Below are 18191 nucleotides of genomic sequence, written 5' to 3'. Positions count from 1 at the left end.
AGAATATTAAGTAAAAGGTAGTTAGAACATGAAGGTTATATGACTTTCCTAAGGAATGAAATAAAGTACGACAGGTTCAAAAGACCAAGCCATGGCAACAACCTCATAGAACGACTCCTATTCCCTGGTCCTGTGGCTGACTCTTTAGATTTCCCAAGACTCCACACAACTCACCCATCCCTGTGAGATGACCATCATATCCCCACAAAACATTCATCACCTTCTTTCCCAAAGGAGATGCTTTCATTCTTTTTACTCAGAGGCCCTTTCATGTTAATGCCCCATAAACGCATCAGAAAACATACCAACAGGGTGTTTCATTGTTCCATTTTCCTAAGAGCTTTTTAGCAATCTGATCTTTAACATATCTATTCATTGGCTCAATGGTATCTCCAAGCAAGCGGGAAAGCATATACTAGTTCCCTGATTTTTAAGAGTTCCAAAGGAAGGAAACAAATTTCCTCCTATCTCTGTACATCTGGCTGTTTCCAAGGACGTTGAAACAGCCAAAGAATTTCTTCTATTTGTTTTTGTTGTGGGGGCAGGGAGGTTGGTCAACACTTCTATGTATGTTTAATTTCTTTCCTTAGGAGTTTATCAGATAAATACCTTGGAGATACATTTTGTTCTTACCATAAAAGTGAACAAATATGGGCAGTCAGGAACTCCATGTCAGGGGAGTGAAAATGCCCCAAAGACTGACTCAGTGCTGCTTGCGCTCCGGAGCACATGAGAGCCTCAAAGTCATTCTTGGTTTGGTGTCTGACCTTTGAGGACACGATGGCTGAACCATCCCACAGGTCCCATTGGTGGCGTGCCTTCATGCTCCAAGCAGACCGACACTATTCATGAAACAGGATTGACTCTTTTGCTTTCTGCTCCCCCTTTCTTTGGGTCCCAGGATCCTTGTGTTTACTTCTTGCTTTTATTCACAAATCACAAATTCCCTCTGTATGGTAGGGAATTCTTCATAATCTCCTGCTATGAACACTTGACAATAGACAGTTTTCACATCTCCTATCGTCCTGGCAGACTTTCTCCATTGCCTCCCTGATTTGGATAATGATCCCAACTAACGTGTTCCACCCATCGCTACTACCCTCTGTAGCTGCATCTCCAACATTCCTGGTTGGTTTGTGATTTACGGGATCCTACCAACACATGTTCCCAGGGAACGCAGCCTAAGAGCACCCCATCATCTGAAGCTCCTTCAACTGCCAACCAGGGAGAAATTAAATAGCATTTATTCTAAAAGATTGTTGCAACGTGTTGGTCTTTGGATCCTCCTAATCCTCTTACTTTGGTCTTAAAGGGTATCATTTGACATTTAGGTTCCTTCTGTTTTTCATTAATATGACTGAAAACGTGGGTAAGAGGACAATGCTTCAGAACAGAGCCCTCCTACACACACATTCAAACCGTGTAACCCAGCAGGTGGTGATTAAGATAGCCTACGTCCATCATCCTGGTCTTTCCTTCCTGAATGTATCCAGGCTGGTGTGAGTATGTAGCATCTCTCTTCCATTGGCTAACTTCTGTTTCATTTAGTTTTTCTCTTTTCCCTGTGACAATTGTTTTCTACTTCCTAGATTCCACAACTCCCTTCTACATAGTGCAAGGAAGCTCCTGAGCCTGGCAGCAGTAGTAGCCTGTTCCCTCAGGGATGCCTGACCCAATGTGCCAATATTGTCCTTAGACTCTATGATGATGGAATGAATCACAAGGTAATCTTTGAGATCTGGCCCTGTGGAAATTCCCTATCACAGTGCCCTCAACAAGGAACATGCTCAGTGATCCCAGAGAATTTTGTTGGAAAGGCTGGTTCTTCCTGGTTCAGCATATCTAGAACTTGCCCAGAATCCCACTTTTCCAACAAGCACCTAGGACCCGTCACTGCTTCTGGTCTTAAAACCACCCTTCCCAATAGCCACGATTTACTACTGGGGGCCCCTTTCAAAGCATATATTAGAGTCTGTGTTTCTCCATGTAGATTTCTACCTTCCCAACAAGGAGCTTGGTTTGACCAAATCTGGAGAAGGCTTTCTGAACAGTTTATAAGGAATTGGTTTCCAACCAGAGGCCAACCTGCCTATCTAGAAAGACTCTTGGGCATGTCTGGGGATATCTTCGTTTGTCAAAAAGGGAGCAGAGTGTGTTGGGGTGGACACACACATTCCATTTAGTGGGGTGGACATTGAATATGCTGCCAGACATTCTACACTGCACAGGAAGGCCCCTAACACACAGAACCATCCAGCCAAAGACCCAGTTGTGCCAGGATTGAGATATCCTGGTTACTATGTATTCATGTGTTCCTCTCCAACAGGATAAAGCCTCAAGCCCTGTGGTAGCTAACGGATCCATATACCATTGGCTTTTTAATCCCATCTGCAGGTTTCTTCATCTCTCTTATTGTTCTAGCCACATGCCCATGCCTATAGGGTATCAACTCCCCAACACTCCCTAACTGCTTTCTCCTCCCTTTGTTGTGTTCATTCTCCTTCTAATATGCAGTCTGCCTTCACTGAGGAGTGAATGTCACCAAGTCTTAGTCTGGACTTTGGTATTGGCTGCATCCCCAGTGCCTACAACTGGTTAATCAGTGAGTTTCGGTGTGTTCCCAGGGGTCTGTTTCTGTTTGTTTGGATAGATTTGAGTAATCTTACAGTATATAAAAGGAGCATTTCTTGTTGAACAGAAATATCAGAGCACCTGTTATGAACCCAGAACCCAGAGCCATGTCTAAGCGACACTGGATTAAACTCAGTGGAATATGGCTTACATAGAAAGGACCATTACCAGGCAGCCCGGGTGGCTCAGCAGTTTAGTGCCGCCTTCAGCCCAGGGCGTGATCCTGGAGACCGGGGATGGAGTCCCACATTGGGCTCCCTGCATGGGGCCTGCTTCTCCCTCTGCCTATGTCTCTGTCTCTGTGTGTGTGTGTGTGTGTGTGTGTGTGTGTCTCATGAATAAATAAATAAAATATTTAAAAAAAAGAAAGAGAAAGAAAGAATGAAAGAACCATTACCAACAAAGCTGGGCCATGACGAAGGGTCTAGAAAGCATAGGTGCACTTGCCCAGATGTGTCTGGAAGGAAGTGGAAGTCACATGGTTTCTCCACCCCCCACCCACCCACTCTGCAACTTGTTGAATCAGAGACAGATAAAGGGAAATATAAAGATATCAGGTTCACCTCTTGCACAGTTGGTAGGAATATGAACTGGTACAGCCACTCTGGAAAACTGTGTGGAGGTTCCTCAAAGAGTTAAAAATAGACCTGCCCTATGACCCAGCAGTTGCACTGTGGGGATTTACCCCAAAGATACAGATGTAATGAAACGCCAGGACACCTGCACCCCGATGTTTCTAGCAGCAATGTCCACAATAGCCAAACTGTGGAAGGAGCCTCGGTGCCCATCGAAAGATGAATGGATAAAGAAGATGTGGTTCATGTATACGATGGAATATTCCTCAGCCATTAGAAATGACAAATACCCACCATTTGCTTCAACGTGGATGGAACTGGAGGGTATTATGCTGAGTGAAGTAAGTCAATCGGAGAAGGACAAACAGTGTATGTTCTCATTCATTTGGGGAATATAAATAACAGTGAAAGGGAATATAAAGGAAGGGAGAAGAAATGTGTGGGAAATATCAGAAAGGGAAACAGAACATAAAGACTCCTAACTCTGGGAAACCAACTAGGGGTGGTGGAGGGGGAGGAGGGCGGGGGGTGGGGGTGAATGGGTGACAGGCACTGAGGGGGGCACTTGACGGGATAAGCACTGGGTGTTATTCTGTATGTTGGCAAATTGAACACCAATAAAAAATAAATTTACTATTAAAAAAAGAAAAAAGATACCAGGTTCAATAAAACACATGGGAATATGGGCATCTGGGTGACTCTGTCAGTGAGGCAGCTGCCTTTAGCTCAGGTCATGACCCCAGGATCCTGGGATGGAGCCCTGCATGAGGGAAGTCTGCTTCTCCCTCTACCCCACCCTTCTGTGTGTGCTCTCTCTCAAATAAATAATTAGAATCTTAAAAAAAAAAAAAAGACACAGGAATATACCTTCAAGAATCCTTCAGAGTCATCCATTTGGAAAGAAAAAGAGACATATTAAAAAAATCTGGGGCACCTGGCTGGCTCAGTTGGAAGAGCATGCAAGTCTTGATCGTAGGGTTGTGAGTTCAAGTCCCATGTTGGATGTAAAAATTACTTAAATAAACTTTAAAAAAATGTGACATATTCTAAGACCTTTCTAATCCTTCTGGAAGCTTCTGGAAAATTTAAGTATACAAATAGACATGGACATGACTGGAATGGCACCATATAAATTTCAGAGAGGACAGCTTCCAGAAAGAAAAGTCCTCATTGTCTTTTTATGCTGTTTACTTATGGTTTTACATTCCTGGTTTTCACTGGATTTCTGTTTGTTATTTGTCCTAATTTCATTGTGTGTGTTTGTTTTACTAAATGATGGACACTTAACTCCTGTTATGATAACTTAGTCAGGCTTTTGACATAGTCTGTCATCAGAATGTTTCATGTCAGCTAGACAGGAATTGGGTTCATCCATCCTCCCCATGCCTGAGGTATTGGTGTTTATTACCTATTGCCATTTTCAAACCAAAAGCAAATATGAGCAGCAGTGAGTCACATCCTAGCTCTTCTCAAGTTGTATGCACTCAGTTTCAGAACAGGAGTGGTTAGTTATCTGTAAAGTGACTTAATGTTTTTGTTGCCTTACAGTAACATACTAGAAAACATAGTATAATCCAAAATATTATAAACATTTTTTAAAGAAATTATGTATTTGAGAGAAAGAGAGTGAGGAGGAGGAGGAGCATAAGCAGAGGGACTAGCAGATTCAGTGCTGAGCATGGAGCCCAAATGCTGGGCTTCATGCCACAACTCAGAGCTCATGACCTGAGCCAAAACCAAGAATCCGAAGCTTAACCAACTGAGCCACCTCGGCACCTCCGTATTATAAATGTTTCTCCAAGCTTGCATTATGAAGAATGTGTCTTCTAGAAGATTCCTCCTATCCAGTGTTTGAGTGTGTTCAGTACATAAATATTGATCGGTGTCTGTGCTGTGCCAACAACAGCCCAAACCTCACAATTCAGCAAGAGTCAGCAGACTCTGGTCATGATCCAGTGAGTTATCCTCTGGCGAAAGTACACAGAACACATAAACTAAGCAGTGATGGCCAAATACATAACTTGTTCCTAGGTTCTAGGATGAAGAATTTTTTAAAACCCAGTTGGCATATAAAGTATATTAGAATTCACTTTGGGAAGGACACACTAGATCCCTAGGGAAGGGTTTTGAGCAAAGCTCTGATGGTAGTTGGAAGAGTGAGTTCAATGATGATCTGTGGGAAGAACATGCTGGGAGCGCACAATGCAATATGCAATGGTGTTTTGAGAGGTTAACTTGGTAGCGTGCGTCACAATTCTCAGTGTGCATTCACATTGGTAAGGCCTTTCCATTTAAGAAAGTTTTATTATTGATACATATAAAAATTGTTCGCTGCTTTGTTCTTTGTAACATTAAAAGATTTAAAGGTAAATTTAACATTCTGGTGACTAGGACACAGTCAGAATAGAAAATGGAGGGACCCCTGGGTGGCTCAGCAGTTTAGCGCCTGACTTCGGCCCAGGGCATGATCCTGGAGTCCCGGGATCCAGTCCCACATGGGGCTCCCTGCATGGAGCCTGCTTCTCCCTCTGCCTGAGTCTCTGCCTCTCTCTCTTCTCGCTTTCTCAAGAATAAATAAAATCTTTTTAAAAAATGGAAAATGGAAGACATTAAAAATGATAAATTAGATCTCAGTGAATCAACATATGGATCATATCTAAAATTATTATTCCCTGGGTAGAAAAACATAAGTAGGATACTGTTTGTATTTTCTCATGTTTTGTAAAACAAAGACTGCACTCCAATATGTTACTATCGGTGTGTATTCATGACAATGCGTGTGTATGTGTCACGCAGAATTTATACCAATCTCATGAGAGTATCCAGTACCGGCTAGGGGACGTAAAGGTATAAGTTGGGATGGGAAATATTTTTTTGAAATAGTAATTTATTTATCTTTAGATGGTGGTGGGGCGGGGAGAAGAGGGAGGGAGGAACCTCAAGGAGATTCCCCGTGAGCACAGAAGCCCATCACAGGGCTCAATTTCACAACTTTGAGATTATGACCTGAGCCAAAAACATGTATATGAAGCTTAACTGGCTGAGCCACCCAGGCATCCCAGGAGATATTTTAATATGAATTCATATGTTCATGTATCTATTGGAAGTCTGTGAACTTTGGAGATATCAGTTATGCTGACCTCATAGGATGAGTAGGACAAGAGTCTTCCTTTTGTCTTTCTGAAAAATTTCTCTAAATTCAGTGACCTTCTGTTCTTTGTGTGTTTGAAAGGCTTTCCTATTGAAATCTTCTGGAAAAGCAGCTTCTTTATGGAAACTCTTATGATGGCAAATCCAGTTTCTCTAGTAGATGAAGGACTATGGAAGGATTCTTCTTCCTCTTGTGTCAAATTTGGTAACCTGTCTTTCAAGAAATGTACCCATTTCATCCAAACTGTTAAAGGTTGGCAAAACTTTAATACTTTTCTGTGACTATTCATTTCTATAAAGTCTGTGGTGACAAACCAACTTTCATTATTAACATTGGTCTTACAACAGACATTTATGAAAGAGAGAAAGAAATTAGGCCAAAAAATGCTGACTTTTATTCTTGCATGATTTCTGTAATTTTTATGACTTCAAATGTATGTGTATATATTACATGCACACACACGTCGGTATATGGGTATGTGTGTTATAGTTCACAGTTTTTTAAACACATTATTGCTGGGGCTCACGTTTCAACATGCCCACGAAGTTGAGGATTCATTGATCAACTTCACTCCCCAGCATTTCCAGACACACCCTTGTGACCAGAGTCAGAACTCCAAATGCATACATTCTTTTATTCAAGAAGCACAAATGAAAGATTGCCCTTGGCATGTTTCTGACTTCCAACAAAAGACAGGATAATATTCTTTACTGATGCTTTCGACCTGTGTAAACTGCAGCCCATTTGGAGGCTATGCTTCTGTAACTAAAAACACTATTTATTCTACTAAAAATTGTTTATATCTTAATTTTATGTTCCTGGGGCCTGGAGTAGATCTCTGAACTCTGGCTCAGCCATCAGAACAAGTTTTGCATCCAGACTGCTAATCTCTTCAATGCGTCACACCTGTGTGTCCCAAATAGCTGATCAACGAGTTTGCCTTTTGCAGTCAGAATGGCCATTCCTTACACATCGCAGTGTCCACTGCTCTGGGAAGCTGAATGGAACGGCACATCTTAGATCTCATGTGCTAGGTTAGCAGCCTCCCAACTGAGCCCTCAGTCTGACTGTTTCTGCAAGTATCACATTGACTTCATGACCCTAGGCGCTGACCAGGTCTCAGCTGCTGCCCCACCTTGGATGACTGACAATCTTATTGTCAAGAAATATCAGTTCTTCTCATCAGGATCATAGGTGATGGTGTTGTGAGAGTCGGCATTTCCCCTGGATTATGACTCATGTCGTGCAGGACAGTCTCAGTATAAACCTCAGTGACGGGCACCCATGCCCTTTCCTTGTGGTGGATTAGATGCATCTAGGGAACATTTTCTTGACCAGATTGCCTCATCCCTTTAAGTAAATATATCCAAAAGAATTTCCTCTTTCTCCTGATGGTTTAGATCTCTTTCTCCCTCTCTTCATGACACCGCTATAGCACTTTAGTCCTAATGTAAATTGTCCCTGATGGAATATTGATCCTATTATACCCATACGTTCCTGGATAGTTAGTTATATTGAAAGTGGATATTTGGGTATTTATAAATAAGTGACTATCTGCACAAAATCATGGATACAGAACACGTTTAGTCAATTTATTTAATCACATGATATCCAGTAACACCAAACAGAATCTGAATGGTAGTGAGAGAGATGAAATGGCAAAAGGAAACATGTTTATGAAGAAAGAGAGATGATGCCAAGCAGAAATAAGGAGTGCTTTCTTCCTACTGTTGATCCTCATTCCATGAGGAAGACGACAGCTAGAGGGAAGGAAACAGGACAGAAGGTTCAAGTGAGTTGACTGTATAATAGCCTATGACAGTGAGCCTCAAGGAGTACAATGTCACGGGTTCAGGTTAACCCAGCACACATGGCCCGAGGAAACTTCAGAGTCTCCATCCTTAAAATATAGGAAGAACCATGAGAATTTTTTTTTGTGGATGTTCATTGGATGGGACCTTTCACGATGAGGATCCCTGCCGGGACCTGGATAATTTCAGAATGCATGCTCATGGAGGTGGCCCATCAAAAATGATTTTACAGGATCTCTGATGGACTCACACTCTGCTCTTCCAATTCCAAAAGCTCTGTGGATTGAAGATATTATATGTGGCTTGGAAGCTAACCATTTGCTCTTGTATCCTCCATTGCTTCCCAAGAGCAGTGACACAAGGCAACCTTCAGGTTATACCATCATCATGGTTTGTGGCTCACCTGACTTTAGAACGTTCAAAAATCATTTGGTAAGGAAATCACCCTCTGCAGGAGAATATGCTTTAAAGGCATGTGGTACACCGCATGGGTAGAGGCTCTCCAACGTTTTTCGGTCATCCCTGCCAGCTTCTGTCTCCGCTGCTTCTCTCTGAATGACTATCATTGGTATGACCCTGTATGATGCTGCACTGACCCCGTAACTGCTTTTTAACATCCATCACACCATCTGATATGCAACCTCAACCGACTCAAGGTAAACAGTATGAGCTCTTCTAATGGAAAATATTCTCTTCTGACATAACTATCGGGTTAGTTGACATAGCAGTACTCATGACAAGTCGTTGTTACTTACAATATTTAGGGGGAGTTGGCGTCACTCTTGTTATTCATGGTTGGGACAGTTGTCTGGGAACAAAACGAATACAAAAGGTGAAAAAAGGAAGAACCAATCACGACCATTTCCCAATGTTTGTAAGAAATCTTCTATTTTTTAATTTAAGGTATTTCAAAAATATTTTAGAGAGAGAGCAAGGAGGAAGAGGATGAGAGCGCAAGGCAGAAGTGTGGCATCTGATGCAGAGCTCCAACCCACAAACCAGAAGTGATGACCTGAGCCATAATCAAGAATCAGATGCTTCACCTCCCAAGCCCCCAGGCGCCCCGTGATTTCTTCTATTCAGTAGTAGGTTTTATACAAGATCATTCATGAAAGAGAAAGGTGAAATTGAGTTGTTGTTTTTTTTTTTTTTTTTTTTTCCTGAGCAGAGCTATGTATCGAGTGAAGGATAGATTCAAGAAAATAAATATCGGGAGTCACATTACCAGTATCGCCTACATATATAATATTTTCTTCTGGAATATCCTTTTCACTACTTAGCTTCTTGAACTTTGCAATGTCCTCCTCATTAACATGAGCTCCTCTGCCTGGATATCAGCATGCATAAAGTGGAAAATGCCCGTTAGAAACACCAAGAATTTCTGAATACAGAATGAGAATCACTTATGGGGAAATCTAGTCCTTCATGGAGTCTCAAACAATGACCACTGCCCTTGTGGCAATGTCACCTGCCTGACTTGGTGGGTAAGAGCCGTGAAACCGTGTCCAACTGTACGTCCATGACTGTCCAGCATCAGCAGCAGGTCTCCAGGGACGCAGTAGGAACTCCATGAATCTTGGACCCAATCCAGCAAGAAATCCAATCGACTGCATCTCGCCCTGTGCTTCAGAATCTAGATCTGACATGCACTTTGCTTCTGGACCCAAAGCAACTGCAAGGACGGTTCTCACCTTCCAGACCAATAGCAGCCGTGTCACCCATGGTAATGGGAGACAGCTTCGCTGGTTTGTTTGTTTTTCATTAAAACCACAGTTCTCAGATGCCTGTTTCCAAATTGACACCTACTGTCCCAGAGGCCACAGCACCCATCTCAGGGACTGTGTAGTCGAGACTTGAAATTTGTTGACCTGTTAGGAAACTATTTCTAACAAACTCAATTTCTTTTAATTTTCAATTTTAACAATTGCGACTTGTTTTTAAATGTATGGTGGTTTAATAGCTCTCACAGCTCCCACAGCTAGCAGCCCTTGTTTCCACATTTGTGTTTTAGAATAATTCCAGGATCCTTGACACAATGCACCTATAGACTTAGGTTTTTTTGCAGATTAATTAGTAATGTGCATATGTACTGACTTTCTCAATGAAATGCCAACAGGGGATGTGTTGTATGGCCACGACAATTGTCAGCCATAATACATACCCATCAATGAAGCCAGTTTTGTGATTTTCCCTTTGCTATCCACATTGACATCATAGCCTATGAGAGCGTTTGGGGTCATATCAATAATTCGGAAATAATTGCTACCATTATCTGTAAGAGACAAAAATATGTATGTATAGTCTAGACAAAATTTATACATCACATTGGTTATTTATTGAGATTGGCTTTCCCAAGGTGTAGTTAGCATACTGTCACAACATTCTTGTATTGGTGTCTACGTCCCCTCAACAACTCGGTGAACGTGACAATCATATCAAGGAGCATAGGGGGCACATTGCCTTCGTGCAATTAAATATTTCACACGTGCACTAAGCCATTTCACACCTCCCAGTGTTGCTAAAATGTTTTATAGTTACAATTTGAGACAACTCTCTCTAGTTACATTACCTGGTTACAATGCCTAGTTCCCCAAGACCTGTTTCTCTCCCTTAAGTTTGCCATGTCCAAATCTAGGTTTAAAAGGTCTACAAAGTGGAGAAAATTAAACAAGAGAACATTGATGATTCAGGCAAATGGGAAGGTCATGTAAGAGTAAAGAAAGTGACATGTTATTTAAAAAGACACTGGTGATAAAACGCTTGTACTTACAATCAGCATTGATAAGATTGTCTCGTCCTATTGATGCCCCAACAGTGTTTTCAACGCACTCTCCATCAACCCTTAAAAACAAAAAATCTTCAAGTGGATGGATGAAAACCAACTTTGTTCCGTGGTTAACATTTTCTTTGTTTCAATCCTACAAGGCCCTGCATGAGGCATCACTGGGTGCCTATTACAGTGTGATATTGGAAAGAAAAGAAACAGGTTTTCCAGGATCAAATATCGCCTCACAAGGATGTCTTTGTCTACCTACTGGTCTGATATAGAGACACAGACAAGAATAGATGATTTTATGTGATACACATTTGTTATATATGGAAACTTTATGTACGTTACATACAACAATTATATATATGTCACATGCATAAGAAACAATTTTTCATGTCTCTTGAGTATATATGACGAAAACGTATATTTGGAAAAATAGGAAGATTGCATACAGCACAAATAATAAAAGAGGACACAATCCAACTAAATCCAACTAAAATGAGGCAATTTCTTGAGCAGATATGTCACAGAAGATGGCCACAGGAAACCGTGGTGCGAGCAAGGGTCCTTAGGGACGTGCAAAGTAAACCACAGTGACATCCCATTTCCCTTTCACAGGACTGGATAAAATCACAGACAAGTCAATAGGAGGGTTCAGAAAGACCGTGTTGCCATTGAATATCTGCTTTATTACGGGCAATAATGCAAAAGGCGCTGTCAGTTAGCAAACAGCTTGAGTTTCCTGTGGTTAAGGTGCCCCTGTACTGTGATGCAGCAGTTGCACACAACCCAAGAGAACTGCCAATCCGCGTCAACCCAAACATTCCTGCACAGCTATTCCTATCAGACTGATTCAAAATAACCCTAAAGTGGAAAAATTATCCACGTATACACTTTTTTCTACGAAGTACAAGTACTTTCACTTGGTATCCACGGACACAACTGTTACTGTACGGAGTACTTTCACTTGGCAATGGAAAAAATTACCGTGTATGGGGAGCCGTGGAGATAAATATTAAAAACCCCATGGGCAGCAAAGAGAGCAGGAGGAAAGAAAAAGCAGGGTGTGTGATTCCTCTGTGTGAAGTTCTGGAGCAGCGGACGAAAGCACGTCAGGTGTCCTCTGCGTGGCCATGGGTGGGCAGTTAATGCAGAGGGAAGAAGCAGGCTTTCTGCGCAAATAGAAATGTTTCACGTGTTGCCTCAAAAGGTCGGTACGTGCACACGTATGTGAGAAATGAGTGAACTATCCTTCACGTGCAAGCCCCGAATCACATGGACACTGCGCTTCAGGAAACCTTGCAGAAGCAGAGGCTACAGGCCAAGTCACTAAATGCAGACGGACACAAAAAATGTAAACAGGACCAAAAAAGATGATAAGGTGTTTGAGAAAGAGAAAGAAAGAAAGAAAGAAAGAAAGAAAGAAAGAAAGAAAGAAAGAGAAAGAAAAGAAGGGAAGGGAAGGGAAGGGAAGGGAGGGAAGGGAAGGGAAGGGAAGGGAAGGGAAGGGAAGGGAAGGGAAGGGAAGGGAAGGGAAGGGAAGGGAAGGGAAGGGAAGGGAAGGGAAGGGAAGGGAAGGGAGAAAACCTAACAGATTTATCTTTTGGAATAGGGTCTGCTTAATTTGATTATCTGTATATATGACCTATAACCTATAATACAACCAGTATTGTATATTGTAGACAATCGTTTATGTATCTGTGGAGACAGGATGTGTGTGTGATTTGATTTTCTGCATTTATGACATATACACCCAGTGTCCTATGTATTATCATAATCAATTCGACAACTGCCTAACATTGCACACGTTATTGTAATCATTATATATTTTATATAGCAGATTTATCCATTACTAACTTTGGGAAGCCTTAAGGTATAATTAATGGAATGCTGGCTCTACTGCAGGCGTGTATATAATTATTACAGATTATTATACATGATAATTACATGTTTTGTACGTCATCAGTTACATGTGTACATTTATACATGCATCCCTCCAAACATAACCCTCTTATTTAAATGTCTTAATGCTCATCCTTTTCGGTTTTTCATTCCTCACAGTCTGTCTCTACTGTGTGTGACATCTTGGAGCCCACTTACAGCTTTACAACTTCGGTCCTCAGAAACAGACTTCATTCCGTTTCTTCTACGGCCTGGTTTTTGATATATATCATTAGAAACATCATCCTCCCTTTTATTCCTGTTCCCGTTTCTCCCCCAACCTGACAGACGAACACCTTTCTCTCCTTATTTTCAAACTTTCCTGTTTCCCTATACTGCCTCCTTTTTGAAATCCTAAGCTAGCACCGGTCAGCAGGGCAGTTCTATCTGGATTCAAAGGACAGCAAACAGTAAAAAGTAAGAATTAACTCTCCACCTCCAAGGTAAATACGGGTTTTAATCTTATGGGCGGTGGAACTTTTTGCAAGATGTGGTGCTTCTGCTCACTCTCCATTTCTTTGAATTAAGTGATCACTCTTCATTGTACATTTCGTGGGACCTTCTGACGAAACTTAGATGTTGGTATGAAATGATTGGTATTTGCAGATGGAGTCATCAAAGTATGTGCTTACAGTTACCTCCAATGTAGCAATAAATTTCAAGGATGTGTGTCCATGTCTCAACAGAGTCACAGAGAGAGGTGTGTGCAGGTGCTCAAATTTTCTCATTGATTGCAGGCCTTTTCCACTGATCTGGGTGCCAACATCTGTCCCCTTGCTCCTTCTTTGTTTGAACATCCCAGTCCACCTTCAGAAGGACCCTACACCTGCCCTGTGCCAGTGTTCTTTGAACTCACCGCATGCAGTCGTTGCCCTTTTTTGGCTGCTCTCATTCCACCCCGTCTTCACTCTCATGGATAGTGTTGATACTAGTTTACAGATCTCTATCGGGCTGTGTTTTGACCAATGAAGCTCAACAAGAACAAATAAGTTTCCTCATCTTCTCTTAGTTTTCTGAGTTCTTAATACATGCCTACAGTAGAGTGGTCTCTTTATGAATAACTTGAAGCAACAAAGGCTCTGGTGAATTTAGCGATGTAATAATGATTAAAAATTACCAATTGTGAGTTTTTAGGGTCCACAGTGTTAAAGCCAAAGTCAGGAACCCTATAGTCAGAGAAGCATGAGAACCATGTCTTTAAACAACGAGGTGTACTAACTTTATAAAGAACTCAGACCATCAGACCCTTTCACTCCTGACATTTCACTGCAAACCTGGAATCAGATGCCCCCTGAGGGCCAAGCATTTACAGGCAATTTTAGTCTATGTTATTTTTACTTACTTGGCATAAAAATTGAAATATATTTTGAGTCTTGGTATGTCCACATTGATACCTCTCATATAAATCCTGAACGTGCCATTCTCCGCAATCTTGTCGGGGTTGCTGGATGATATGTACCAGGTCTTCCATGGTCCTGAAACCTAAAAGCAAAGTTCCCATCAGTAACTTTCCTCAGTTTCTTTTCATTTTCTCCAAGATCGGCCATCATGGCTCTCCTTTCTCTTTTGCGTCAGCATAGAGTAACTTTATTGAACAACACACAATTTATATAATACTGGAAAAACCCAAGCCAACAGCAAAACCACAAATCGACATATTCCTAAAATAGCATAACCATTCTTATCAACTGCAAGGCCTCAACCCCAACAGCTCATTGGCTGATGCACATTCTCTCTTCTACTACAGGAGAAATGTAGAAATGTGCAATTACCAGACCACAGGGAACACGTCCAGTAGAAATATGTAAAGACACGATTAACAGAGGCATTCTGAGTTTCAAGTAGACGGCTACCATTGGAGTACATACATCTGGATATACATATTAAACTCCCCTCCCCACAGAAACCAGACACACGTACACACACATGAAGACCACCTTATCAGGTCAGCGTGTTCACAGTACCTGTGTCAGTACATTAGGAAGGGGTAGCTGGGCATCACAAGCCAAAACGAGTGCAAGACACAACAGTAGGATCTTCATATCTCCGGCACCTCTCGATTCCTCCTCTGCAGAAGCTCAGAGTTGGGTTACCTGTTGACGAGATTCTGAGTTTTCATCCCTTTATATACTATATGTCTATGGATGTGGCAATGTTTGACTGTTTGTCATCTTCACATGAGATCATTGTGAAACACTGAACATAAACATCCTGGTTGGCAGCGATGTATCCCAAGGATGTCTCAGACCCGGGACATATTGTACATCTTTCCTGTATCTCTAGAAACGACATTAGAATCTCCTCCGCCTCTAGTCTTGTTTGGCTCAAGCCTGCATATCTCCTGTCATGTGGATACATTTCTCAGTCAGTCTTGGAAAAACCAAACATCACCGTCACTTTTTCCTGAATGAGTTTCTGGGAGATGACCTTCCTGCCCCAGCACAACTGCTCCCTATTCCTTGGGGAAGGATGGGGAGATCTACATGTGGGCATTGGCACACGCAAACACATAAATGCAGATGCAAAGATGCAAATATGCGGACATCTGGTCTCCCTCTCTTTCCAAGTCACTGAAGTGCGTGAGCTGGGGGTGACACCACTGTGGTGTTGTTTTTAGTGACCAAGGTGTGCAGTCTCCTGAGCATGTCTACCCTCTGAGCTTATAATGAACATCAGGTAATTATGTATCTATGGAAAGCATGTAGGAAAGTGTTAGCTTGGAGAAAAGAGGTCTTACCTTGTCCTTAACACCTTTTAATAAAACCAGGGAATCGGTCGATAAAACATGAGTCTTTTAGGAAACTCTTACCATGGTCAGTTTAGTCAACATTGAACGAACTTGCCCCTCATCCTTACAGGCTATTAAATTGAAATAACAAAAAAATAAAATAAAATAAGAAAACAACATGGATCTTGCAATCCTCTGCTCACATTTGGTCAATTATGGAATAGGATGAGTGGGCCGTGGGGTAAGAATTGGTCAGTCATGGAATAGGATATTTTTAAAAGTAGATTCTAGCTCAAATTATGCCCCCAAGTATCTTCAAGGTGATTGGAAGAGCTAAGGACAAAAAACAAAATGATAATAAATCTTAGAGGAACCCACATGTGCAACTTTGGGCTTCTTTAGAGACATTTCTCTCACTTTAAAACCATAAGCCATAAAACCTACTAAAAGTATTTAGATTACTTTTTCGAGATTATGTTTTTATTTATTCATGTGAGACACAGAGGTAGAGAAATAAGTAGAGGGAGAAGCAGGCCCCTTCTGCGAGCCCGATGCAGGACTTTCTCCCAGGACCCTGGGATCACGCCCTGAACCAAGGGCAGATGGTCAATCACTGAGCCACCCAGGTGCCCTTAGATTAAATTCTGGTATTACAAAGATACCCTAAGTCATGTTATACTGAAACAGAGACTAAAAGAAGATACTTCCTTGTACTATTATTTTAAAAAATTTATTTCCTCAACTTATGAAATCCTACACGTGGGTTATCCTGACATGACACGTGTTCGCCCTTGAATGTGTTCATGCCATAACTGGAAGCCTGTGCCTCCCACTTCTCTTCTCCCGTTTTGCACATCCCCCAACCCCTCCTCTCAGGCAACAACCAGTTTGGTCTCTGTGTTTATGGGCCTTTTCTTGCTTTGGGTTTGTTTGTTCATACATTTCTATTTTAGATTCTGGGAAGAAAACAAGGGGTAATGGAAAGGGAGGTTTGCTGGCGGTTGTGGTGACTGGGTGACAGGCACTGAGGGGGGCACTTGAGATGAGCACTGGGTGATATGCTATATGTTGACCAATTGAACTCCAATAAAAATCAATCAATTAATTAATAATAAATTTAAAAAATAAAATGAAACTGTATGATATGTGTCTTTCTCTGACTTATTTCACTTCGTGTAATACCCTTTCCCTCCATCCACACTGTTGCAAATGGCAAGATTGCACTTTCTTACGTGTAAACTTAAGTGTCCCCTTTTCCCCTTAAGGGGACAAACTTACAAGAGTACGATTGCTAGAATATATAATATGTTTTGGCTTAAATACCCAGAAACTGCTAGATTAATCTTCAGAGTGGCTGTTTCAGTTTAGTTTTCTACCCGGAATGATGCTTGTTCACCAGGTTTAAGTGTTATCGGTATTTGTTGTTTTAGTCATTCTAATAGGTGTGTAGGGGTGATTGGCCTATCTCCTACAGCATTTGTATTGATGAAATGTATATTGGAGTATTTTGCCCCCTTTCTGATTGCGTTTTCTTGGTTGTTTACGTATTGTTGTATTTAGAGAATTCTTTACACGCTCAGGATACACGTCTTTGTCACTTGTGGGATGGGCAAATATTTTCTAAAGCCTGTTGCTTATAGTACATTTTTTTTTTTGCTTGATCATTTGAGGAATGTATTTTAAATTGTCATTTTTTGGTGTTAATTCTGCAAACTCTTTGAATGACTTCGGTCCTAAGATTTTTTTCCACATTTCCTTATAAAAAGTGATACAGGGGATCCCTGGGTGACTCGGCGGTTTAGTGCCTGCCTATGGCCCAGGCGTGATCCTGGGGTCCGAGGATCAAGTCCCACGTCAGGCTCCAGGCATGGAGCCTGCTTCTCCCTCTGCCTGTGTTTCTGCCTCTCTCTCTCTCTCTGTCTTTGTGAATAAATAAATAAAATCTTTTAAAAAATGTGATGTAATTTTGCTTGACTACCATATTTATGATCTATATTGAGTTTATTGTGTTTTACCCTAAAAAACAATTTAGGTGAAACACAGTTCACATGTAATATTAGTTTCAGATGTACTGCATGCAAATTCAAAACTCGTAAAGATGATGAAACTGACTTGACTTTTCCATAAGGTGTAAGGTTTGCGTTCAGATGTAATGTTTCTCTCCAATCCCTCTACCTGAATTTGTTGAAAAGTCTGTTATTTTTTCTTTTAATCGCTTTCTCTGTAACACTTGGGTATATTTCTGTGAGCATATTGTTAGATTTCCTCTTCTATCCATTGACGTGTAGGCCTATTTACCACAATAGCATATTCTATTACTTGGTGTAGCTTTACAGAGAAGTCTAAGCATAGGTCGCGTGAGTCCTCCAACTTCATCCTTCCTTTTCAGCATTGCTCTCTATCTAGTCTAGATCTTTGGCTTCCTCTATCAAGTGTAAGATAAACTTGTCTCGATGAGCCAAAGTCACTGCTGGCAATTCCACAGAAGTCTACTTGTGTGGAATCTAAACAGCCGTTTGACGAGGAAATAGCTCTACTATTTTGAGTCTTCCAGTCCACTGAACATGAGAGGACTCTCCTTTTC

The 18191-nt window shown here is 41.4% G+C and overlaps 1 protein-coding gene across 1 annotated transcript; it reads right to left on the bottom strand.

Moving 5' to 3' along the window:
• Positions 1-7928: 7928 nt before the first annotated feature.
• Positions 7929-14979, bottom strand: LOC129518879 (odorant-binding protein-like). The gene is made up of 7 exons (XM_055339149.1): positions 14844-14979; positions 14222-14361; positions 10939-11009; positions 10330-10440; positions 9394-9495; positions 8924-8976; positions 7929-8117 (listed from the first exon to the last, which is right to left on the bottom strand). The coding sequence occupies exons 1-6, from the start codon at positions 14919-14921 to the stop codon at positions 8954-8956; spliced, it is 525 nt and encodes a 174-aa protein (XP_055195124.1). The 5' UTR covers positions 14922-14979; the 3' UTR covers positions 7929-8117; positions 8924-8953.
• Positions 14980-18191: the final 3212 nt, after the last annotated feature.

The sequence above is a fragment of the Nyctereutes procyonoides genome, unplaced genomic scaffold (assembly GCF_905146905.1).
Source record: "Nyctereutes procyonoides isolate TBG_1078 unplaced genomic scaffold, NYPRO_anot_genome, whole genome shotgun sequence".
Lineage (NCBI taxonomy): Eukaryota > Metazoa > Chordata > Mammalia > Carnivora > Canidae > Nyctereutes > Nyctereutes procyonoides.
Note: the sequence above shows the minus strand (reverse complement) of the source record. Positions and strands in the feature narration are given on the sequence as shown.